Genomic DNA, 26,241 nt, shown 5'->3' with positions numbered 1-26,241 from the left:
ACTTGCTAAAAATGCCAGCCGCCGTGCCAAATGATCAATTATGCAGCCTTGTGCAACTTGCGTGATGCTTGAGACTTGTTTAGCTTAGCTGTTTGTGATAACTGACTCTGTCATGGGCTACTTCTGCAGTGTCTAGAGGACACAATAAATTATGTGTGTGTGTCAGTGTAGTGTGTGTGCGTGCGGGGGGACCTGTGCGTGTGCTGGGGGAGGGGGGTGTTCCGCAAATAGGTGCGTTCCCTCACCATAATCACAGAAAACACAACCTTTTTTGTGAAGCAAAAAGACAAAATTCTTAACACAGTATTGCCTGTTCCAGTACCTGTGTGGTGACACTCCTCCCTGCAGTACCAGAGATGGCCTGGGACGTCATGTGGCCTCGAAACACAGAGCTGAGGGAGTTGAAAAAGCTGGACTTGCCGGCCCCGACCGGACCAACCAGCAGCACCTTGGCTTGAGACACTGCTCTGATGTCAGGCTTATAGTCCTGGATGGTCTTCATCAGCTGCTGTTTTCTCCTAGAGAAAGGAAGCAATGCTGAGGATTACGGTACTATGATGGATATTAACATTGTGAGGAAATGTCCACTATTTGAAATGTGATCTTGATAACACAATAGTACATCAAATTATGGTACTTTTTAAAGGGCAGTAGGTAACCTAAGTCTTTAATTGACAATTTGATGCCACTTTTTAAGACTCAAATATGTATATATGAGAGATATTGAAGGATGATGCATTCCAGGAATTGACTTTATTCTAAAATAGAACATAGCACTTTGGATTTGAATCTCCATGTTCTCATTCAGATGCTAAAATACAATTGGAATTAAATATATAGACCCTTTTCACAGCAGCCATTTTGTGTCTCAAAGGCAGGGTAAACACGGGTGCAACCAAAACATTAATGAGGGCCCTGGTACTGGAACACCTAAATTAGCCTGGGTAAACCCAGCCTTCAACGTGACGTCACAGGCTATGCCTGTAGCGTAGGTTTCTTCGTGACTGATAGCACATAGAGGTCACATGGAGGCTGGGTTAACCCAGGCTACACCTAAATGGAATGGAAGTTGGAAACTTACATTGCTTTTGATACACAAAATGGCTGCTGTGAAAACGGTCTACTCACATTCTTTATTGAATTAATAATGGCAAAGGTTTCTACAGATTTCTACATACTCAGCAGTGCACTGGACATTCCTCCAAGGTTTGGTCAGGAGACCTCCCAAACCTGTATGGAAAATAATTACAAACTTCTTCCATTCAAACATGCAACAAATTTCTTACATCCAGGATCAATAAAGTGGCATAAAGTGACTAAATAATTCACAGTAGGGTTGGTGCGATGGACGATGGCATCGACCATCGTGATTGTTTCCGACACCCATCGACCTCTGAGCCTTCTACATTGGACTATCGTGATTAATTAACGGTTCAAATTAAAATTTTACAGATTGAATAATAAAAAGACCACCTGCACTCCCCTGCGACACACGGGGGAGTGCAGTTGGAAAAAAATCCTGCACACGGCTTTAGTAGTATCTTTGGGTTGTCCATCCTCATCAGGGTGAAATCCAAAATGCTGCCAGATAGGTAGGGATGCACGATATATCGGCAATCATATCGGTATCGGCCGATGTTAGTCATTTTTTAACATATCGGTATCGGTCCGATGTTGCAATGTTAATATCGGTTATCGTATCAGCCAAATTCTTCACATTGAGATGAAATAATGCAGTAAATCTATGATTTATGGGCTTTTACAAATGTTTTTGAAATAAAGAAATGCATTACCTTTTCAAATTCATGTGTTTTTCAGTATGTAATTTTTTTTATTATCATAGAACTGTGTTTTTATACAGATCATATCGACATCGGTAAATATCGGTTATCGGCCATAACAGCAATGTTAATATCGGTTATCGGCATCGGCCAAAATTTTCATATCGGTGCATCCCTACAGATAGGCAAAGTGGTCCCTTTTTTTGCGACAAGGTTCGTCTCCTCCGCCATTATGGAAGATGATTGAAGGGCAAGTTTCCAACACAGCCAATTACAAAGCCTCCGCTCTGGTCAGTCTAACTTTCTGTTTCCAGAACTTTCCACACCAGTCCCTCCTCCCCTTCCCTCTCTCTGCTGGGTGCGCGCTAGTCTTTTGGTTTCAACACCAGCCCCTGGACGCATGCTGGGTGCGTGCTACATACCCTATTGATCTTGTAACCCCCCCCGGCCAACGACGATGCCATCGTCCATCATGATGGTTCAGTGTGGGACCATCGTGATGGTTATTTGGCTGACATCGCACATCCCTAATTCACAGTAACATTTGCAACCAAATCTATAAACTTGTAAATAACTAAATATTCATGGACCAGGTTTGCCAAGAGACAGTGGTATGCTGTTTTTAATGAGAGGGTAAGAAGTGCTTAAATCCTTAAATACTCACCTTCCACTCGATAGACTTCAAACTCAGTTAGTGCTAGGTCAGTTCCATGCATCTCTGCGGGCTGAAAGTTGAAGCCTGTCCCTGGGTTGGACTGGATTTCTGGTTTGTCTCCAGGCAGGAACACCAAAGCACCGTAATTTGGAGCGGTGGCTCCATCTGCGAAAGCGCTCTGGCCGTTGTTGCATGCCACCCTCAATGGCCTTTCACCCACCGCGCTGATGCTGTAGAGGAAAGCCTCCTCATCGGCGATGGCCTCCCCGCTCTGAGCGAAGTCCTTGGAGGTGTAGGCTCCGAACACGAAGGCGGCCTTGTTGTAGGCTGCGACCAGAGTAGGGCCCTGTCTGTCACAGCGGCCGTGGAAGGCCGCAGCAGTGAAGCCGTGGACACTGGCTTTGTACAGCAGGTGCAGTTTGACGTGACCAAACAGAGAGAGCAGCTTCTTCTCCTGGTCTTCAGACAGGCTGGATGTCACCACAGTCATGATTGAGGAGCAGGTTGTCTATATGAAGACCTGAGGCAAAGGTCATAGTTCAGCGGCACACATATCCCACAGCACAAACTCATTTCAGTATGAGTGAGACTTACTGAATTTTACAGTAATTTGACCTTCTGGTAACATCTTGACAGTTATTTCATGTGTATGCAGCTCATACAGCATTGTCAAAAAGGGTATGCAGTGTTGGGAAATGTAGTTCTTATGTTAGCAAGTTGTTTTATAGGGACAGACATGATGATATTTTCAATATATCATCATGTCTGTCCCTATATATATATTGTTTATTGGGGTGATATTGGCCTGTTACTAAAATTACAATATCTACAGTATCTCTGCAAGTTGAGGTTGTTTGAGCGAATTTTCATTTGACATTGGAATAAACAATAATGTGGCTATATCCTAAGTTTCGATAGAAAAACGAATATATTTAGGCTATATGCAATAGGCTTACATTTTTATTTTACATTTCAACAAACATCATCCACATTTGAGGATTGCTCTTAGAGCGCTTTGGGAAAGGGGGAATAACACTTCAGACTAGGGCTTTTTAGGACATTTAACATTGAAGAGCTGAAGAAACTACTGTGAAGTCATTTTCTGAGCTATGATAGCCTAAAGAAATAGCCAATAGCCTACCATCAGAAAGTGAAAGTAAGCCTACTGCCACATGGACAAAAACGGAATCTATTAATTTGTTGTTGGTGTAAAACTGGACTGACTGGATAATTGTATTGATAGTGTCACTATCAATAAAATGATCCAGTCAGTCACTATTAGTGATGACAGTTGCTGTCTAAATGCTGTCAAACTCACCTGAAAGAGGAGTACAGCTGCTGTAGTGTTTGTGCCTCGGTGTTGAATCAGAACTAAAAGTGAAAGTGGCCTGGGAGTTGACGCCCACATCCATGAGTTGACGTCATCGTTGCAATGGTTTGTGGGATACCGCCACCGTTTTTGTTGTTGTCGAGCCATCCATGGTTCAGAGCCAGATAAATGCAGGGCAACTCCTTGGAAACATGACATGTGTATGGTAAGTCATCATTGTTACGTTTGGTAACTTCCATAGTAGTGCAATACAATAATTTTCATTGAGGAAAAATGGGTAACACTACAATAACGTACACAAATACTATAGTAGTTACTAGTAAACTAACCATTAACTAATAGCCAGTTAATGAGTAGCTAATGAAAAATTTGGCATTAGTCAATCACTAGTTAATCATAGTTAATGAGTAGGTAGTCATTAGTTAATGATTAGTATCTAATTTCCTGAGTAGAGTAGTTAATCATTACCTAATGATTACTAAATGTCAGCTGTGAATAGAGTAGTTAATCATTACTTAATGATTCCAAAATGTCAGTGCGTGAATGTATTAGTTAATCATTAGTTAATCATTAGTCAAGGTCACATTGTGAGTATAGTAGTTAATCATTAGTTCATGATTAGTTGTTAGTTCCTTAGTAGAGTAATTACTCATTAGTTAATGGTTAGTCAATGGTCAGTTTGGGAGTATATAGTTAATTGTTAGTTATTCATTACTTAATTATTACCTGTCCATTAGTTACTCTTTTTGTGTACCCTATTGTAAAGTGGTGCATCATACTCAGTAGTTTATGAATACTGAATCATTACTTAATTATTACCTGTCCATTAGTTACTCTTTTCGTGTACCCTATTGTAAAGTGGTGCATCATACTCTGTAGTTTATGAGTACTGAATCATTACCTGTCCATTTGTTACTCTTTTCGCACACTAATATAAAGTGAAAGATATCCTTATCAAATAAACACTCCCTCCAGGTGAGATTCGAACCCTGAACCCCAAGATTGTTAAATTGTAAGTCTGGTTCTCTACCATCTGAGCTAACCAGCCTGTTATTTGGTAGAGCCATACTATAGGTCTGTAGAGTCAGAGACTAAGTATTATGTCCTATCCACATACTACTTTCTGTTCAAGTAGCCTACTTATAGTTTTTAAGATATATTCCACCCAAATATTACCTTCTCTCCAAATACTTATAGTTTTAAAGGTATATTCCATCCAAATACTACTTCATGTCCAAGTACTTAGGTATGTTTCAGCCAAATACTACTTATGTCTAAGTAATTGTAAGTACTTGGACAGAAAGTAGTATTTGGGTGGAATATACCTTTAAACTATAATACTTGGTCTCCGGCTCTACATTTGATAGTATAGACCAGAACAGCACATCCGGGTAATTTGCTAAACTTGAAGGCCGCGTAAAATAAAATAGCAGTACCCAAAACATCTATAGAAAAATAACAGAATTCATTTCCTTTATAAATGACCCAAAGACACCATGACATGACAATATATTTCAACTCGGCCGGCCATAGAATGCGCAAGATACATCGACACTGAGGTACTTGCCTTATATGAACGCTGTATCCAGTTTCCACCAGGTTACATGCATCGTCCACATTGACGGTGTCACGCCTACCCTATAGCAGACCAGTTTTTTGTTTTTTTTTATTGTTAGTGAAACTATAACAACACAGCAACTCTTCGGCATATCTCTATCAAATTTAACCGTTTTAAATAGTTTGTTTGAAGTGGTTTCGGCTTCTTGTACCGTCGTTTACTATGGTGGGTTTCCCCTAAAAAGGGGCGCGGCCTTGGAGCTGGGCGCTTGAAGACGCAACGCAGTTCTGGTCTATGGCTCTAACAAGCAACAGGCTGGTTAGCTCAGATGGTAGAGAACCAGACTTACAATTTAACAATCTTGGGGTTCAGGGTTCGAATCTCACCTGGAGGGAGTGTTTATTTGATAAGGATATATTTCACTTTATATTAGGGTGCAAAAAGAGTAACAAATGGACAGGTAATGATTCAGTACTCATAAACTACAGAGTATGATGCACCACTTTACAATAGGGTACACAAAAAGAGTAACTAATGGACAGGTAATAATTAAGTAATGATTCAGTATTCATAAACTACTGAGTATGATGCACCACTTTACAATAGGGTACACAAAAAGACTAACTCATAGACAGATAATAATTAAGTAATGATTCAGTATTCATAAACTACTGAGTATGATGCACCACTTTACAATAGGGTACACAAAAAGAGTAACTAATGGACAGGTAATAATTAAGTAATTAAGTAGCCTAATGAATAACTAACAATTAACTATATACTCCCAAACTGACCATTGACTAACCATTAACTAATGAGTAATTACTCTACTAAGGAACTAACAACTAATCATGAACTAATGATTAACTACTATACTCACAATGTGACCTTGACTAATGATTAACTAATGATTAACTAATACATTCACGCACTGACATTTTGGAATCATTAAGTAATGATTAACTACTCTATTCACGAGCTGACATTTAGTAATCATTAGGTAATGATTAACTACTCTACTCAGGAAATTAGATACTAATCATTAACTAATGACTACCTACTCATTAACTATGATTAACTAGTGATTGACTAATGCCAAATTTTTCATTAGCTACTCATTAACTGGCTATTAGTTAATGGTTAGTTTACTAGTAACTACTATAGTATTTGTGTACGTTATTGTAAAGTGTTACCGAAAAATGTCCAGTGAGTCTTACTTGCTACAAGGGTAACTTAAACCTAGCTAGCGTTAGCCTGCTAACGCTATTAATGTTATTCTAGGTAGCTAAAACGTTAGCCTGCTAACGTTTTAGCTACCTAGAATAACGTTACTGTAAGCCATCGTTGTAATGGTGACATATTAGATCTATACAGCTTTTTCATGTTTTCATGTTAACGACACAACAGTGGTCTCCTCCCATGATGTTTACATCAAGAACACAGCATTTCAACCAAAACTGTGGGACAACAACTAAAATGGCGAAGGGGGCAGGGTCGAGGGCGGGTCACCAGACCACGACGTCACACTCCCAGGCCGGATAGGGGTTAAAGGTGAATCTAAAATTATGCTTATTTCCAAAAAAGGGTGTGTTAACTTTTTTGCATAATACCACAGCTGCAGTTCATTCAGCCACAACTTTTGATGCTGAAAAAATGAATTTGCATGACATAACTGACACAGCCTGTGATGCACATTCTTTATTCAATAAATGACCCCGCCCCCACAACCCATACATTTTAACATTGTTATGTAGGCTACTTACAGACAATATACAAAGTAAAAGGTTAAATCTTAAATGTTCTCAATCCTCTCAATATTCATCCTGCAATGTTAGCTAGCAGTAAAGTTTCTGATCCACTCTGCCTCTGCCTTCTCACAGTGCTTTGCTATCTGTCCTCATGAATATCATGAATGAAACAACATACATTATTTTTTACATGCATGACACACATATTCACTTGGCTACTGCAGGGGCTCAAAGTAATCATTGTCCATGATTACAGAGTTGTAGCAGTATGATAAACAAAAACAAAAGACAGATATGTGCTTTCCCCCCTGTTGATATATTATATATATTTTGGGAATCATAAGGGACCTGGGAAACAGCAATAGAGAGCCAAATTGAAACGTCACCTCCTGCTTTCTCCCTGTACCAGCGCTGCGAAAAATATGAATGGCGGTGAACGGAGAATAAGGTTACTTTTTGAATTGTGCCACGGGGTGCCAATGCTAATTTTGTCAATTTAAAACATAACTTTGCATGTCAAGAAAGTCACAGTTTGTCACCAAACTGTTGCACTAGAAGTTATAAAACAGAAAGACTACATACATTGTCGCCTAAGTGACGTCACTTTCTGTGACATGCCACGAGCAATGTAGTTTTTATACGAAACTAACCCCTACGTTTCAGTTTGATGACAAACTGTGACTTTTTTGACATGCAAAGTTATGTTTTAAATTGACAAAATTAGCGTTCGCACCCCGTGGCACAATTCAAACGGGATCAAAAAAGTAACCTTATTCTCCGTCCACCGCCATTGATATTTTTCACAGCACTGGTACAGGGAGAAAGCAGGAAGTGACCCCCCCCCCCCCCCCCCCCCCAAAAAAAGGAAAAGAAAGAAAGATACATAGTAGCATTTTGGAATAAAACTGTTGCAGGAGTTTGATCTCCTCCCATCTGGCCGCCGTTTTAGGATGCCTAGGACCAGGACGCGGCGTGCCAGGGTCTCTTTTATTCCTGTCGCTATTGACAGGCTTAATCTCCTGGGCTAGACTTGTATGTATGTATGTACACCCTGTCTGTACACTTGTACATCCCCATACTACTTGAAGTAGTCTACATCGTTGTTTTTTATTATCAACATTTTTTATAGTATTATGCACCTTATTGTCCTGGCTTTTTTACCATGCACTTTAATGTATCATACTTTATTGAGAGTATTTTTTTGGTAGTATTTATTTTAATCTACTTTTACTGTCTCCGTTGATGCACTTGATTGCATTAACAGTGCATTTTTGCACATCGTTGTCAGTGCATTGTAGGAGAAATGTCCTCCTTCTTCTGCTCAAACTTGTTCATTCCTGTAGATATTGCAGCTATCATGTTTATTGATTTGATGTTGTCTAATGTTGTTTGTTTTTTTGTTTTCTTTGTTCATTGTGTCTTGATACCTCTGCAAATCTAATTTCCTTCGGGATATAATAAAACTGAACTGAACTGAACTGAACTGAACTTCTTTCTTTTGTCTGCGATCTCATGCTTTGGTGTTGAAATAAGGAAATATGTCACATTCACATTTGTGTGAAGTAGGTATTCCTTTTAAAGGCAAAACAGCAACACAGATAGTCCTAAAGATGCACTCCCTCACGCGCACACAAACTGCCAGAATATTACATCCATTCTCGAGGACTGGGACAGGAAGTGAGGGGGAAATTGATATTCAATTAATTGCTTGAAATTGTAACTAGTGGTGTAATCAATTTGATTACTCCAACCACCCTCTATTACGAAACCAGTATTTCATGTTGTGCAAAGTTTTTTTTTAATCTATAATACATGATTATATCCACAATCAAAATATATATGTTAACCCTTTAAACATGTTTCTGAGTAAGGTACTGATCACCTACTTTTAACAGCATTTGTTGCCTGGTAACTGATTAACCATTTTAAAGTAACTGTACTGGATTAGGGTTACCACTCTAATATGATTACTGTAATGCTATTAGGCCTACATGTAATCTGTTACTTCCAACCTTGTCGATTGATTTGTCAATGCACATTCAGATTGAATAATCAGCAGGGAATTATCACTAATGGTGGACAGTCATCATGTCTGGTGAGAATATTTGTGAGTCTGTTAACTCAACATAGATCTTGCGGCCGACAGTGAAACCACAATGGAACAATATAGGCTACTGAAAAGCGAGTACAATACACAGTGCACCTCATGTTATATCCGCTTACAGTGCTTACACCAAACACCTCACCATACACCGTGAATGTGATTTCATTAAAGGTACCATGTGTAGGATTCTCTGATAACAAAATACAGTAGGTGTCCGGGCGGTGATGATCACACAAGTCTAATTCTAGAAAGATGTGACCAATGCTTTTATAAACACACATTCAATCACCTGCTTGCTGCTTTATTTTAGGCGTGTTTTGATGTGTTGAATACTTGTTGAATATCTCTCAGGTGGACTGGTAGGCGATGCATCAAAAGCAGCAGAATGGGGAGACTCTGAAATCTTAACACAGGCCTGAAAATGCACAAAACACTGCAATCACAATTCTATGAAATAGTGTAGTGTACAATATTGAGGAGAAACAACCTACACATAGTGCCTTTAAATCCATCCAAGTATTTTGACTAATCTATGATATCAGCTTTTTTCATTTAGATGTACAAATGCAGCCCGGCAACATGCTTCTCTTGCAGCCGACGTGTTCTCCTCTCCTGTTTGCACAGGGTCATGGGGCATAGAATCCATGCAGTATTCCCCCACTGGGATGTGTGTTCACTAGGATGTGTGTTCACTGGGATGTGTGTTCACTAGGATGTGTGTTCACTGGGATGTGCGTTCACTAGGATGTGTGTTCACTTGGATGTGCGTTCACTAGGATGTGTGTTCACTGGGATGTGCGTTCACTAGGATGTGTGTTCACTGGGATGTGTGTTCACTAGGATGTGTGTTCACTGGGATGTGCGTTCACTAGGATGTGTGTTCACTAGGATGTGTGTTCACTGGGATGTGTGTTCACTGGGATGTGTGTTCACTAGGATGTGTGTTCACTAGGATGTGTGTTCACTGGGATGTGTGTTCACTAGGATGTGTGTTCACTGGGATGTATGTTCACTAGGATTTGTGTTCACTGGATGTGTGTTCACTAGGATGTGTGTTCACTGGGATGTGTGTTCACTAGGATGTGTGTTCACTGTGGAAAGTTGTGTGTCTACATAAAAGAGAAATGTTGGTTCTTCAGCACAAAGGCAGACTGCCTAAAACTAATGGAAGAGGAGGGGATGGGAGCGGAGGCAGCAGGAGGGTGTCATCTACATAGTATTGCATTTTCAGTCTCTAACCCCATGTCCTTCCAAGAAAGGACCACATATTTTCATCTACTGCCCCTTTAATCCCTCCTGCTCTGTTTCTAGTTCTCTATTTCCCTCTTTCCTCAGCCCTGATTGTGTGTGTGTGTGTGTGTGTGTGTGTGTGTGTGTGTGTGTCTCTCTCTCTCTGTCTCTCTCTTGCACACCTCCCTACGTTCCCTCCTTCAATTCACATTCTCCCCCGTCCCCCCACCTCTGCATCGCCTAGCCTGTCTCAGAACTCTATCTTGCAGGCAGGGAAGGTCTCGTCCTGCATGGCCACGGTGCTGTTGGAGCCCAGGACGGTGATGCTCAGCTTCCTCTGCCTATCCAGGGTCTGCTGGTACCACTCCTGCATCGCCGGCGACTCAAAGGTGGGGATCACTGTCACCTAGAGAAACATGGAGAGGAGAAGAGAGGAATGAAGAAGGAGGAAGAGAAAAGGGAGGGAGAGGGAGAGCAAGGAAATAAGAAGCGCCATTATAAAGTGGTATAGGCTATTAAACCAGGGTGACGGTCTTTATATAAACCTGACTTAGATGTTAGAGGAAAAGCAGGTGTGTGTGAGCGTCACAATGGCAGAGTGACTTTACTCTCATCTCATAAGAACTGCACATAACATGACGACTCGTGCTCTAATGTATCTCACCACCCTATAATTGGAGAGCGGGATGGTGTGGTGTTGCGTGTCATGGCGTAGTCTCCCCCCAGACTCAAATATTATGTTGAATCGCTGTGCTCCAGATACTACATACATATACACGGCACAGTGGTGGAAAGGGTGGACAGCTTCAAGTACCTGGGAGTTAACATCCACCAGGACCTGACATGGGCCGGTCACACCGCCACTGTTGTCAAAAAGGCCCAACAGCGACTACACGGACTCAGGCGCCTGAAGAAATTTGGGCTAAGGCCAGAAATCCTTAGGGACTTCTACAGAGGCACCATTGAAAGCCTGCTGACTGGCTGCTTCACCACCTGGTACGGGAACTGTACCACCATGGACCGCAGGGCGCTACGAAGAGTGAGACGCGCGGCCCAGCACGTAACAGGATGTGAGCTGCCAGAACTGCAGGAACTGTATAACCAGCGGTGCCTCAGGAGGTCCCTGAAGATCATCAAAGACACAAACCATCCCCACAACAGCCTGTTCTCCCTGTTACCCTCAGGGAGGAGATACAGGGTCCCAAAAGCACGCACAAATCGCTTGAGGGACAGTTTCTTCCCGCAGGCCACGAGACTCCTTAACATACACAAATAGTGTAGTAGCTGTACTGTACCGCACTAGCTGCTACCATTATGTATGTCTAATGTTTAATTGTATGTTTAATTAGGTATACTATTTGCACCTGTACGTCAAATACGTCAAATATAAAATGTTTAAGTACGTCCAAGTATGTACATGACATGTGCACCTATGTGCAGTGAATATGCCACTGTCTCTGACTTGTCGTATCACTCTACTGCCTTATTGCTTGTTGTGTCTCTTGTTGTTTTTGCACTCATATGCCCTGTTATATTTGTACTATGTTGTAAACGGAGTCCACAGCACAAGAATTTCACACGTGATACTTGTACCACGGAGTGACAATAAAAATCTTGAATCTTGAATCTTGAACTACCGTACATACTGTAAGTGAGTCTGTGACACTTCACAACCACTGCTGGTTTTTGAAGGCGGGTTGAAATTGAATGAGTGACAGCTCGTAGCACAGATGATAGAGCGGTTCGAAAAATGGGCTGCGCCTCCCGTGTCATCTGATCACAAAGTCGTTACTGATTGGGGAAGACTGAATCCACCACTGGCATATCACTGGCCAAGTGAATGGTTCCCTCCCATAACCAGCCAGCTGAGGGAAAGTGTCCCAAACCCAGAGAGAGCTTTGCAGCATGCAGTAACGTAGTGTATCAGCGTAAGAACTCTCATGGGTCTGGCGTTGAGACTAGGCGTGGCATGGCGTGGCGTGGAGCACAATTGCCCAACTGCGTTGCTTAACCAGTTGAGCAGGCGAGGCCGCAAAGCGGCCAAGCTGCGTATGCGAGCACGCGTAGCAGGCGAGGCCGGGCGAACTGCGACTCAAGGGAAAATCACCGAGGTACGGTACAACTTCAACTTCAACTTTATTGATATCCCGAAGGAAATTTGGTTTGCAGCAGGCATATGGACATATAGTACAAAAACGTCAACATCAGCAGACATCGGGTGACACAGAAGACACACACTCCAGGAGTGATCGAGTTCAAGTAAAAAATGAGGACATTGCCTCCATAAAGCAGCAACAGTAAATAGTAAATAGTGCAACATAAATTTTACATCAGTCTGCTAAATAAATATGTAAAAGAAATAGTAAAAATAGTAGAGATAAAAACATAAGAGTGCATAGTCCCAGGGGGAAATAGGGATTCCATAATCCTAGCCTAGCAGATTGAGCCTGTCGATAGCAACAGGGATGAAGGAGGCTCTGGCGTGCCGCGTCCTTGTTTTTGGCATTCTAAAACGGCGGCCAGAGGGCAGGAGGTCAAACTCCTGGTAAAGTGGATGGTCAGGACAGTCTAGAATAAGTTTGGCCTTATTCCTTACCCGCTGAAAGTAGATGTCCTGAAGCTGGGCTTGCTGCACGCCAATCACCTTACTGGCTACTTTGACAAGCCTTGCCAGCCTATTTCTACTGGACAGTGTGAGGCAGCCAAACCAGGCCACACAACAGTAGGTGAGAACAGATTCAATAAAGCATTGATAAAACATAATCATTAGAACATTACAGACTTTAAATGTGTTCAGTTTTCTTAAAAAGAACAGGCGCTGCTGGACCTTTTTGCAGACAGCATCAGTGTTTGATTCAAAGCTCAGTTTGTTGTCTATAATGGTTCCCAAGTATTTGTACTCCGGGATGATCTCAACTTCCATATCCTGAATGGTGGTATGAGAAATAGCAGGTTGAGATTTACGGAAATCAATGATCATAGAAATGATCGGTAGAAATGAGCAATGAGGAAGATGAAGGGAAGGACAATGAGGACGAGGCACGGTAGGCTAGAAAGGAGCGCGCTCTGTTTCTAGTTACATTAAATACAATATGCACTGTTATTACATTGTGAGTTGCATTAGAGTGGAGGTTTGTCTTGTTACCTTGTGTGGAGGCAGTTATACTATTATCCTACTACTATTATTATTATATTGGGCCTTAAAATATGTACTGTGTAGCAACTACCAACTAATGTTGGCAGGTGTGTGTGTGTGTGTGTGTGTGTGTGTGTGTGTGTGTGTGTGTGTGTGTGTGTGTGTGTGTGTGTGTGTTAGCAGTTCTCTTTTTGAGGCCTTGTCCTCTTCATAAGGAAGTCCTAATATGGAGTTCCTGAGAAGGTTATCAATTTTATAATAAAGGGAGCAGTGTTACAACGCAACCTTGAAGAACTCAGTAAGAAATTAGCCTTTTGTATTAAGCCAGAATGAACCTGATATCTGGTTCTCACCCCAGTCCAGATGCTGTTAGATTTTACCCCATAAAGAAAGCAGACAAACAATATTTCTATTATGTATTATGTTGTTTAATGTATTAAAAAAAGTGTAATGATTTGGCGGTCCACTTGCAATACCTCCCAGACCACCAGAGGGCCGTGGCCCATAGGTTGGGCATTGCTGATCTAAGTATGCATCTCTACCTGCATAGGGTCGGGCCAGGATGCCTTGCCATCTAACAGCGCGTCCAGCGTGTGTCTCATAAGCTCCGCCCTCTCTGGACTGTCCCCGCTGATGATGTAACAGGAAGAGCGAACGCATCTGAAGAAGTCCACACTGACTGTCGGAGAGGAGGCTCCAGAGGGAATGTAGGCCAAGTCCACATACACACTGACTTCACCAGCTGAACTAGACTTGGAGCCTGTAAGACAAAGGAGAGGAGACTCAGGAACTGACACCAAAGATTTTAGTGAAGGTCTGCACATTTAAGTCTACACCGTTAAGATTAAAGTAAAGAAAGGAGAGAAAATAAAAGAGTAATAGACCAAAGAAATCAATTTGATCAAGTTTACATTTCACAGCTCGTACCTGGGCTGGGTGAAGACTTGGCCGGTGTGGTGCGGCCGCTGGAGGAAAGGGTACGAGTGACAGAGTGATTGTCCCTGGCCCCCTTCATGCCTCCACTTTGCGCCCCCATCCGGCCTTTCCCCGTCTGTGTGGGGCCTCCCGCTGAGCCGGATCTCTGGGAGGCCTCGGTAACCTGGTAAAGAAAGAGTGAAATCTTACACAGTGTGAACACAAACCTAGACCCTGCAACACTAGTATGCTCCCAAACAGTTTTTATTTAGTTACGTCATAAGGTTAGCCTTCATAAGGTCCCCTATTAAAAAGTTGTATTTGGAGCATAGACTGGTTTACGTTGGATTTCCTTCGAGCGAGGAGATGAAGGATAAGGATTACCCCATCCTCCAAAACATAACTAATCTGTAAGAAAAGTTCTGACACAAAAACTCATTATAAGCTTTATTTTCATGCCAGCAATGATCTCTTAACTGAGGAATGCTAGACTAATGCGTTTAGTTTAGTTTATTACTTTATTTGCCAGTGCATAATAACATTTCTTAAAACAGTTTCATCTGTAGTAAGTGTTGGAAGTGTAGGAAGTGTTGATAGCAGCCAAAATAAAGCCACTTTACAAAAACAGAGAGAATGAACTCATACACTACACTGTTAAACACAGACAGGAAGACTTCCTTTTCTCTAATGGTAATAAGAGGAACTCACCCCGGGCGTTCTTTTCCCTCGTATGCCAGCTGCTTTTGCTCCCTTCCCATGAGCCTCAGAGTCAGACTGAGGAACGGGCATGGAGGCATCTGGCTGTGGGGGCAGAGGGGGGCTGTCCCTGAGGGGGGCTGGGGGAGGGTCCGGGGGCAGAGAATGACGGGCGGGGTGATCATGGAGGGAGTTTGTGGGTTCGCTGCATGACTCGTCCTCATCCGAGTCCAGAGCTCCGTCCGCTGTGGTGGACGGGCAGTCTTCTGTGCAGAGGGGGGCATTTGATTCGCTGGCGGATGTGTCTCTGAGGTTGTTGTTGTTGTTGCCGTGGTGATGCGGACCCAAGGCTCCTCTGGAGGGGTCACTGCCACCTGAGTTAGAGTCGGGCGGCTTGAAATGTTTGAACTCGCAGGGCGAAACCAGACACAGGTCCACGTCGTGAGCTGGTGACTCAAACTGAAGGCCGTTAGGAGGACCTGGTGGCCGCCCCATCTCCGAACCCTGCCCCACGGTTCTGGGAGCCTTCTTCAATGGCAAAGACATCCCCACTCTGAAATCGCAGTCCACAAAATGGCCACCGTTGGAGTGGGAGTGATGGGTACTATCATCCCCCTCTCTCTGGCTCACAGTGGTTGGGCCCTGCTCAAAGGACATAGACAGGGATTCGTCCACTTCTGTAGACTGGGGGGAGCTCACCTCCGCCGGCATGGAGTGTGTGGTGGTGGTGGTGGTGGTGGTAGCGACAGAGGGAGAGGGATCGGAGGCCCCTTCTTTAAATGAACCCAGAGAGAGAAAACTTAAGTGCTTCTCTCTGGGGTTTGATGTCGTGTGGCTCTTCGACTCGCTCTGCCTGGAGGACCCAGATATTTGGGCGGCATCAGTGGTGTCTGTCTGGGACTGTAACCTGCTGAGAGTGTCCCTGTTGCACCACACATCATCTGGGGACAGACAGTAGGGAGTGTGGCCGGCGCTGTTGGGCCGTGAGTCGGGCGAGGAGCCGGGCTCTACCGTCTCCTCGTCGGGACTGATGTGAGCCTGGTTCTCCGGAGAGGCCCGAGAGGCAGGGCTGCTTCTCAAAGCCCCGTCCAGGAGAGTGTATTCAGTCGGGGTCAAGTCTAGCTGGTCAGCGTGCTCGCTCCTGGGGGTTTTGTTCAAAGGAGATGGAAAGCCTACAACTTTGGCAGGCTTTTCTGCTTTGTCAGCAGTTCCAGGCTGGTGAACAGTCGCAGTCACTATCAGTAGCTTGACATCAGGATTCTCTCCAGCGTCTGCTATCCCTGCTCCCTCTGCAGCGTCCTCCCCGAGTATCTCAGGGGCATCATTACCGGTCTCTTCGGCGAGCCCTCCAAGGTTCTTTTCATTTATTGACTCACTGCTTTTATCCTCTGCTTTATCTGCCGTTACCACCTCTGCCTCTTCTCTTTCCGTTTCCTCCCTGAGCCTGAGAAAATCAACTGTCATGTCCTCAGGGGTAGACATTTTGGAGCCACAGGGATTCTCTTGAGACTCTTTCTCAATTTGTGGATTCTGCTGCTCCTTATCAACACCCTCTGGTTCTTGTTTTTCTGACAAAGACCCTGTGGTGGGGATGGCTGACTGATTATTTGGTGCTTCATGTGCCTTCTTTGCATCTAAATTAGAATCAGTTTTCATCTCCTTTCCTTTGCTTGTTTTCTTCCCCCCTGTTTTAGAGCCATTTTTTGCTTCCTTTTTCAGCTTGGTTTTGTTTTCATTCTTTGGTTTCGAAGGGAGAACTTCCTTTTTCTCTTGTTCTTTCCTCTTAGGGCCATTCTCCTCTCTCTTCACAGTCTTCTCATCCTTTTTCACATCCCTCCCTCCACCCTTCTTTGCAGTCATCTTATCCGGCAATGATGCTTTTTGCTTTACACCTGTCTCTTTGATTTGGCTTTTATCAGCATCTCTCTTGCTCTCCTCTCTCATTCCAGCTCCATTCAGCACTTTTCCTTTTTCCTTAACCTGTGCATCCTTTCCTTTTCCCTTAACCTTTTCCTGAACCAGTGCATCCGTCTCTCTAATGCCTCTCTCTTTCCCTACTCTGGGTATTGTCTCTTTTCCCACTGACCTATCGCTGTCCTGGCTGTCTGTTCTCTTGGCCTGTCTGTCTTTCCCCAGACCCTCCAAGTCCCCAGTGGTCACTGTGGCCTTCTGGAGGAAGGCCAGGCCCCTCAGCTTCTCCAGCCCCTCCAGGACCTTCACCTGTGGGGTAACGCCAGGGAACAGCACCCTGACCACCTTCTCCTGGGGGCAGGCTGGGTGCCATACGAGCAGGGCGCACACTGATGCCAAGGCAGTGACAGGGAGAGTTTGGGATGCGGGCGTTGAGGACATGTCAGGCCAGGTTTGCATGAGTGTCTGGTACTCCTGGCTGGTTTTTCCAGGGTTGAGGATGTACAACTCCAACTGTCCCACCCCCATCTTCTGGAACAGGGTCAGCGGCTCGATGGGAACCCCCCGTGGTCGAAACATTGGCTGTGGACTGATGTCTAGCTTCTTTAACAGCTGTAAGGTTAGAGTCGCCTGGTCTGCGCTGTTCACCACATTGTCCACATCTGAAAGGAGAAACACCATTGCTTTACTGTTGTGACAATATGTGCTATTGTAAGTCGATTTGGATAAAAGCATCTGCTAATTGACATAATGTAATGCAATGCTTTACTTTTGCATTTATCAAGATTACATGGTAGTATGTCTGTTATTGCTATCATCACTGATACTTTTTACATTTAGCAAAACAGTTGCGGTAGATGTATTTGTTTAACAAGAGGGATGCTAGCTCATGCAAAATCATTCCCTGTTCAATCATGGTGCTACCATAAGCTATAGCTTATTCACTTATACATAGCCTATACTTTACTATAGTAGGTTAAGGGTTTTATTATAGACTGTAATCCATCACTTACTTGGCTGTTGTTCCGCCTGCAGCCTGCTGGGGGCATTAAAGAACACAACTCCAAGCTCTGGGGAGATCAGCCTCTTAGACAAGTCATCTGAGAGAGAAAGACAGATGGAGATGTCTCAATCTCACTCTCATAACATTATTTCCTAATTGCATCATCCTCATCACTATCACCATCCCTGTTGTTACCTTTGACATCCAAGCCCATCTCCAACTCGGCCACCTTCCTCTCCAGGAAGGTGTTCACCCCCGGGAGGTTCTCCGTCCCGATGTGGGTCAACAGAACCGCATCAACCCGGTCAAGGTGGCGAACTAGCTTCCAGAAACAGGCCTGAGAGTCCGACCCGCCGTCCAGCAGCACCGTGAACCCGTTGACGGCAAAGAAGGCACAGTCGCCGCGGCCGGCTGGGAACACGTAGCAGCAGGGACGCGACAGCTTGAGGAAACCCACCGTACCGGGAGGCGGGAGAAGCTCAAAGGGGGACAGGGAGGAGAGGGAAGCAGAGACGAGAGAGGTGAAGTCCTCCAGGGCCTCCATGATGGGCAGCACCTCGGGGGGATTGATGTGGAGTGTGACAGGTCCTTGGAAGGGCTGGGGCCCCAGGAGGGTCTTCCTCCACTGGCCGATGTTGGGACAGCTGAGGGTCAGACTGAGCCTGGAGGAGGGGAGCGAGGAGACGGCGTTCTCTTGATCTCGGAACTGAGGAGAGGAAGACAGAGACTCAGAAATGGATTCCTCAGCATATGGACTACAGTTTTTCATTGAAATGGGGGGGGGTATTTTGCTTGTACATTTACATTTTATATATTTGGTTAATGTTCTTAATCAGAATGACTAAGTACAACAGTAAAATAAGCCTTAGCAAGCCTAAGAGTAGATCGCTAAAATTACAAGCAACCAATTCTTAGTATTGTTACATCACCACAGGGCCATGTTTGGAAAATAGCATGTGATTTAATCAAATGATAGCTAGAGCCAATGAGCTGTCTATATTGTACAGCAAATGTAATGTAACAAATATTGTGTGGGCAAAGTGGGAGGCAAAGAAATAAAGAACCAGGGAGGAAAAGAGTGACACCTGCTCTGTGAGAATGTGTTTCAGTTGGTGTGGCGAGAACAGTCCTCTGTGAAACAACAGGTCTCCACTTTCCTCCACACTCTGGCCAGCCAAGACCAACAACTTATGAGCCGACTCACTGGTCAGCAGACCAAACACCTGAGAGAGAGAGAGAGAGAAATGTGTGGTCAGGGTAGGGAGTGCCTCGCCTGGGCTATTAAATGTATAGTTCCCGAAGATAATTGTCTCACAATTTTATCTTTCCAACCGTGAGTAAAAAAAAGTAGAGAAAAAGGAAAGATCAACACAAAAGAGAGAAAAAATATAGGTGGCTACTGTGGCTATAGCATGTACTGTATTATCTCAAAAGTGAGAAAATTTGAACTTTTAGTAGCTTTAGTGAAAGCTAAATAGTGTTTTTTTATGATATGATGTGCAGGGTATTGGTAAAAATTTACACAAAATGTGATATAAAATAGTGCAGTGTTTTGAACTACCAGGGACTATTGTTTTGATAGGAAGGGAATGTGGTGGTCAATGGGAGACTGTGTACAGCTAAAATCCCTCGCATGGTGGTTGTTCACCTGAAATAGTTCCAAACTGGCTACATTACCATATAATAGAAAACACTAATAGCTTTTGATTACTGAAAGGTAGTGTATGCTAAGGATTTAGCATGGAGCACTGAGGTTAAAAAAGCTTAACAGGGGAAACATGAATGATTTTCTATGTTCTCGTCATCACTAAACGGCTGGATTGACCAACAAGCTAGTCTCAAAAACTCTTTCCCTTTAAGGAAGCAGGTTTCCCTCCCTCACCTCTGAGTGGACCTGCTCCTGAGACGGACTGATCAGCACCTGAGTGTCCAACACTCTGGTGTTATGGCGCAGACACCTCTGCCCTGAGGAGGCAGAGAGACACAGGGGATAGAGAGAAGCAAAAGAAGCAAACGGAGATGGAGAAAGTCACAGCTGAGGGAGTCATGTAGGAATCATGTTGACAGATCCAACCAGGGAGCGAGAAGAGAGGAGAACTAAAAGAGAGACAGGCTCAGTGATTTATTGACTCGGAGCAAAAAAAAGAGGAAGGAAGAAGAGTGGAACAGCTGAGTTTGAGGATTAGGTGCCAAATGTAGCTACTCAATCTGCAGAGGAAATCAACTCTGAGGGGAACTGGATGAGTGTCTGAGGTGGCCATTATGCAGCCAAACTAGACAAGAGTCAGCCAACTAAGAAAAGTCTCTAACTTTCACAAGGAAGCAAAAACAATGGGTATTCCAAAGCACTGAGAGACTATTTTTTCCAATTATTATGCTTTCTGCCATGGTGGCTTTGTGACACTGGCATGAATGCGCTGCAGTATGAAACATACTAATTCTGATTCCACGACATCTTAGAGCCTAGTTCCTCATTGCGCGGCCCGCGAGACGCTGGCGGCTCTCGAAGCTTTAGTTGGCGGTTCTAAGAAATTGATCTTTTTTTCTTTTTTTTTCCGATTTTTTTTCGATTTTTTTAAAAGGTTTTTCCCCCCCCTGCTCTCCCGAAAATTTCAATAAACCTTTATGGCATATTATTACAATACAACAATACTGGTGTTGACAGTAATAGAAGGTGCCAAAGCATTCAAAACAATAAGCATTTTGCTTTTAGGAGTATTGTGCCAGCATGCAGCGCTGTTCCAAAACGTGTCAACGTGTGTCGTTGCCTGGAAAACGCACATCCCATAATACAACTGTTCGCATCGCATCCCATAATAGTATGATGATACTTGGGATGCCATTGTGAACATAGATGTGAACAGGTTAGCTAAAACTTCAGCGTCGCCAGCGACGGCCCCCATCGTTGCGGTCGGGGTAGGTTTCAAAATCCCTCCAGGCCTGAAAGATTTTCTAGGGGAAACTGGTATATATGTGTGTGTGTGTGTGTGTGTGTGTGTGTGTGTGTGTGTGTGTGTGTGTGCGTGCGTGCGTGCGTGCGTGCGTGTGTGGAAAACAAAAAAACAAAAAATGGTAGGCAGATGTGCTTGGTTTGGGTGGCTTTTGGTGTTTTGCGGTAAAAGTGGCTCTCCTATTGACTTTGTCCTGCCAGTGCGGCTCTCATCGAAGAAATAGTGAGGATCACTGTCTTAGAGGAAACTGTGCAAGGCCTTAAATCATCTTCGTGCTGTCTCGATACCCTTCCAACAAGCTTTTTTAAAAGCGTTTATAGCTGCCTGTCGTCTGACCTATTGCAAATAGTTAATAGCTCCCTTTTGACTGGCACTTTTCCTGAGACCTTGAAAACTGCAGTTATTAAACCCCTACTAAAAAAGCGTAGCCTTGATGCATCGGTAATCAGTAACTACAGACCAATATCTAATCTCCCCTTTATAGGCAAAATAATTGAAAAGGTTGTTTACCTACAACTCAATAGATTCCTAACCTCAAATGATCTCCTAGATAAACTCCAATCAGGCTTTCGCCCCATCACAGCACAGAAACCGCGCTTACTAAAGTCATAAATGACATTAGAATGAACTCAGACTCAGGCAAAAATTCGATTCTAGTGCTATTGGATCTTAGTGCTGCATTTGACACTGTTGACCACTCAATATTATTGGACAGACTGGAAAACTGGGTTGGGCTATCGGGTATGGTCCTCCAGTGTTCAGGTCCTATCTTCAAGACAGGAAGTACTTTGTCTCCATTGGCAATTACACATCTGACCTAACTACTATGACTTGTGGGGTGCCTCAAGGATCCATTATGGGGCCCGTTCTCTTCAACTTTTATATGCTCCCTCTAGGCCTAATGCAAAAAAACAAAGTAGCCTATCATAACTACGCAGACGACACTCAGCTGTATATAACTCTTTCCTCAGCTGACTATGCTCCCATAGAATCATTGTCCCAGTGCATTGACCAAATAAATAACTGGATGCGCCAGAATTTCCTACAGCTAAACAAAGACAAAACAGAGGTGATCGTCTTTGGTCCCAAAGAACAAAGGCTTAAAATCACTGCACGTCTTGAGTCTCGATCCCTGAAGCCTAAGGATCAAGTCAAAAATCTTGGCGTTATTATTGATTCCGATCTCAACTTTAACTCCCACATTAAGTCAATCAGAAAATCAGCTTTTTATCATCTTAAAAATATAGCAAGAATTAGGGGCTACATGTCCAGACAGGATCTAGAAAAACTAATTCACGCCTTCATCTATAGTAGGTTAGACTACTGCAATAGCCTTTTCTCTTGTCTCTCCAAAAAAGAACTTGGGCAACTTCAGCTCATTCAGAATGCTGCTGCTAGAGTTCTAACGAAGACTAAGAAAGCTGATCATATCACTCCAGTCCTTAAGTCCTTACACTGGTTGCCAGTGTGTCATAGAATAGATTTTAAAATACTGTTATTAGTCTATAAATCACTTAATGGCCTAGGCTCAAAATACATCGCTGAATTGCTCCCACGCTATGAACCGTCTAGACCTCTCAGGTCAGCAGGGTCCAGTTTATTAACTGTCCCTAGGATCAAATCAAATTATGGGAAGGCCGCATTTTACCCACTATGCTTCTGCTAGCTGGAACAAATTGCCTGAAGACCTCAGATCTGCCCCAACTTTACTTACTTTTAAAAATAGACTAAAGACTTTTATGTTTACCGTCGCTTTTAACTGCTGACAGCTGCTTCTCAATCACTATTATACAATTGGTTTTAAAACATAGATGATTGCAATTACTGCTAAAAACTGCAGGTCGGGGGGGATGGTTTCCGTAATACGGATATACTCACAAGAGGGTGAGGTGATGCGTCAGGAGGGACGCACGCGTAAGGGGGGCTTACTTGAGCTGTACTCGTTTTAAGCAAGGTTTAGAGAAAAAGACCGGCCTGTTTGTCGACGGGCAACAGATGATGCAAGGTACAAGCGGGGGTATGATTGGCGTCCAAACTGCAGTATAGAGGAAAAGAGGACACCGTACCCAGACCTGAGTGTTGCGCTGCAGGTCTGGGGGATGGTTACGGATATACTCACAAGAGGGTGAGGTGATGCGTCAGGAGGGATGCACGCGTAAGGGGAGCTTACTAGAGCCGTACTCGTTTTAAGCAAGGTTTAGAGAAGAAAACTGCCTGTTTGTCGACGGGCAACAGATGCCAAACTGCAGTATAGAGGAAAAGAGGACACCGTACCCAGACCTGAGTTTTATGTTTGTGTACTAGTCATGTTTATAGTCATGATGTCGGGGGACTCAATATAGATAAATTGATTTATTCTATTATGCAAACCCAATGAGTCCTCTATAGGTTTTTAGCTCTTTTTGCAACTGCTGCTCCTGCTGCTTAATGCACTTTTTATACTCTTTTAAGTTTTGTTGTGATGCTTTTAAATGTCAATTTTATTCTCTTCTTTTATTCTTTTATTTTCCTGTCAACCATTTTATGTGAAGCACTTTGAATTGCCTCTGTGTATGAAATGTGCTATACAAATAAACTTGACTTGACTTGACTTGATTCAACACATAAGTCACCGCGTTTCTTTCTGCCTCCCTCCTTCTCTCTCCCTCAATCTCTCACAAAATACCAAAATCCTTCATTTTACCAGCACTAAACTCTCTGTGCTTCAGTTTGCTACCAAAGATATCAATACAAAATCCACTACAATACATACAGGCTCCCTGGCTGCCATTTTGTGCTCAGTAGCCGTGTTTGGAATGGTTCACTCATTCACTATTCCCCATGTAGTGTTTATCATAGTGAACTACTTGGGGAATGATCAAACGGGTTTCGGGCACTACCTAACTCTTCTTATCCTTTGGTAAACATGATAGCATTGCATTGTGGTATATGGGAGAAAATGTAGGGTACATTTGCTGTTCACTAGACATTGCAGTGCATTGTGGGTATTTTATAGTGGACTCAATTTGTGAATCAAATTTACAGTTGAGAATTCTGACACAAGTACAAAATGGCCAACACACGATGCAGTCCACTATTTCTGTAATAGGGACCAGTTTCGAACAGGGCTAGTATGTGCATCAGTCACTGCATGTGGCTCTGATGTTTGTTTGCATTTACCATTCCTGTCCTTGGCTTGGTAGACCAAAAGGCAGTAGACACTCACACATATAGGGCGAGAGCTGGTCTCTATTGTTTACTGTCCAGAGGGCCCACCCATATTTAACAATCCACAGACCGCTCCTACACTTTCCTTCCTTCCTTCCTCACTGACCCCAGACAAGCTGACCTCGCAGGTTACCATGAGGACCGGCGTTCCTTTCTGAACCCAACAGGGTAAAAGAGTTCGGCCTGCCAACTATGGAACAGACACATTGTTGTTTCACACACAACTTAACTTACCTGCACCCTTGAATGAGACCGTGTGATGAGAGAGGAATTCTTGGAGATAGAGGTTCAGGTTACAGGCTATCAGGTCCACGTCCCATGACCGTATACCTGGAGACACGAGAGACACGGTCACATGGTGCTACACTCTCACTCTCACACTCTCTCAATGTCTCTCTCTCTCTCTCTCTCTCTCTCTCTCTCTGTCTCTTAACCCTCCTTTTAACATTTGGATCACTGTTATCCTAACTGATTAATATTTCTTTCAATGTTATCATCAATGTTATATCTGACTTTCTGTTTTAAGAAGGACAAAATTAAGGTGTTTAAGAATTCAGATTCTCTATCTGTCACCCCCCCCCTCTCTCTCACACACACACACACACACACACACACACACACACACACACACACACACACACACACACACACACACACACACACACACACACACACACACATTCTGTCACCCTTGTGTCTTTATTTGCTCTCTCTCTCAGTATATTTCCATTTCTCTTTCCATATCTATTATGTATCTCACAGAGAGAGCCTCTCTCATATCTATAGCCACAGCTACACAGTAAAGAAGCATACTCTAATGTATAATCAGCAGGGCATATATTAATATTGACTATATGTTGTGTGTGCACGCCTGCACATAAATACACAGAGGTTGATGGCCTATCATTCACAGTGCTGCTGACTGTTTACTCTGAATGTCTGTCCTGCAACATTTGCCATTACACCGAAACCATGATATAAATAAGCCAAACCCTGAGGCAAACAGCTCAGAGGACAGAGGAGACAAACAGATTTTAATCACATCATTCCCAGAGGCAGAGGAATGGGTGATGCTGACTGATGATGGTGGACCAGCTTGACGCAGCCCTGGCTGTCTGTTGCTGCCTGGGCGGGTGAAATTACACCAACACTGCTGTGAGGTCAGTTTCGCATCTTCCGCGAAAATTCACACGACGAGAACCGGAGGAAGAATCACGGGTCCTGGATCTGAATTTATGATTTAGCTACACCGAAATAACCAAACGAAGCTATAACAAAAACATAGGCTACCTCGTTCAATGTCCTTGGTGATCTGCGCCGTCAGGCTCGGGTGTCTGACCCGTCCGATGATGATGAGCAGAGAGAATTTGCGATGGCAGACGTCGAGCTTTGTGGCCGCAGCGCGTCTCTGCTCCTCCTGGACCTCCCTCCCCAGCACCCGGCTGGACGCCATGTTGGAAACTTGTACTTGCATGATGTCATTGGAAAAGCCGTGCGGCAGATTTTATTATAGAGGTGACAACTACAGGAATGCAGCGGAACTGTCAATGGTGTGAAGTGATTGATTTGCTGATCATTATTCAAAAATGGGTTGCTGCAAGTGCCGTCACAATGCAGGTTACACCTAGGCTATTATGTCTGTGCACATAAACTAGATCTAGTAGATTTGAACCTATAATGCGGGTCATTTTCATTTGTGAGACATGTAGACCCCCCCCACACACACACACACACACACACGCACGTGCACGCACGCGCGCGCACACACACACACAGGTCCTGCTTTTACTGCTATTAATTATTGTTGCTCCTATTTGATGTAGGCCTACAGCCTGCAATTAAAGTGCTTTAGCTTGCACTATGCCAAGATCATTGAATGGATGCACACATAAAACCGTTGAATTCATGCCAGTACACATTTAAAAAAGAAAGGCGTCCTTTATTAATTCACAAATTACACACTTAGCTATTTTTATTTGTGTCAAACAGAAATTACAGCATCAGCAGCCCTCATAT

General features: G+C 43.6%; 2 protein-coding genes across 2 annotated transcripts; both read right to left on the bottom strand.

The window, feature by feature from the left end:
• Positions 1–295: 295 nt before the first annotated feature.
• LOC310773147 (interferon-induced protein 44-like) lies at positions 296–3,796 on the bottom strand (the record flags this gene model as incomplete). Its single annotated transcript, XM_083633060.1, has 4 exons — positions 3,755–3,796; positions 2,446–2,956; positions 1,179–1,230; positions 296–518 (listed from the first exon to the last, which is right to left on the bottom strand). Exons 2-4 carry the CDS (start codon positions 2,924–2,926, stop codon positions 296–298), a joined length of 756 nt encoding a protein of 251 aa, XP_083489186.1. The 5' UTR covers positions 2,927–2,956; positions 3,755–3,796.
• A 6,860-nt stretch (positions 3,797–10,656) lies between these two features.
• LOC310773146 (microtubule-associated protein 1S-like) lies at positions 10,657–25,678 on the bottom strand (the record flags this gene model as incomplete). Its single annotated transcript, XM_083633059.1, has 10 exons — positions 10,657–10,812; positions 14,085–14,302; positions 14,470–14,641; positions 15,166–17,726; positions 18,078–18,164; positions 18,263–18,773; positions 19,153–19,290; positions 19,950–20,032; positions 24,460–24,555; positions 25,516–25,678. The coding sequence occupies 10 exons, from the start codon at positions 25,676–25,678 to the stop codon at positions 10,657–10,659; spliced, it is 4,185 nt and encodes a 1,394-aa protein (XP_083489185.1).
• Between the last annotated feature and the right edge of the window lie 563 nt (positions 25,679–26,241).

The sequence above is a fragment of the Poromitra crassiceps genome (genome assembly GCF_964638095.1).
Source record: "Poromitra crassiceps genome assembly, chromosome: 3".
In the NCBI taxonomy this organism is placed as follows: Eukaryota; Metazoa; Chordata; class Actinopteri; order Beryciformes; family Melamphaidae; genus Poromitra; species Poromitra crassiceps.
This window is presented reverse-complemented; position numbering and strand designations above follow the sequence as displayed.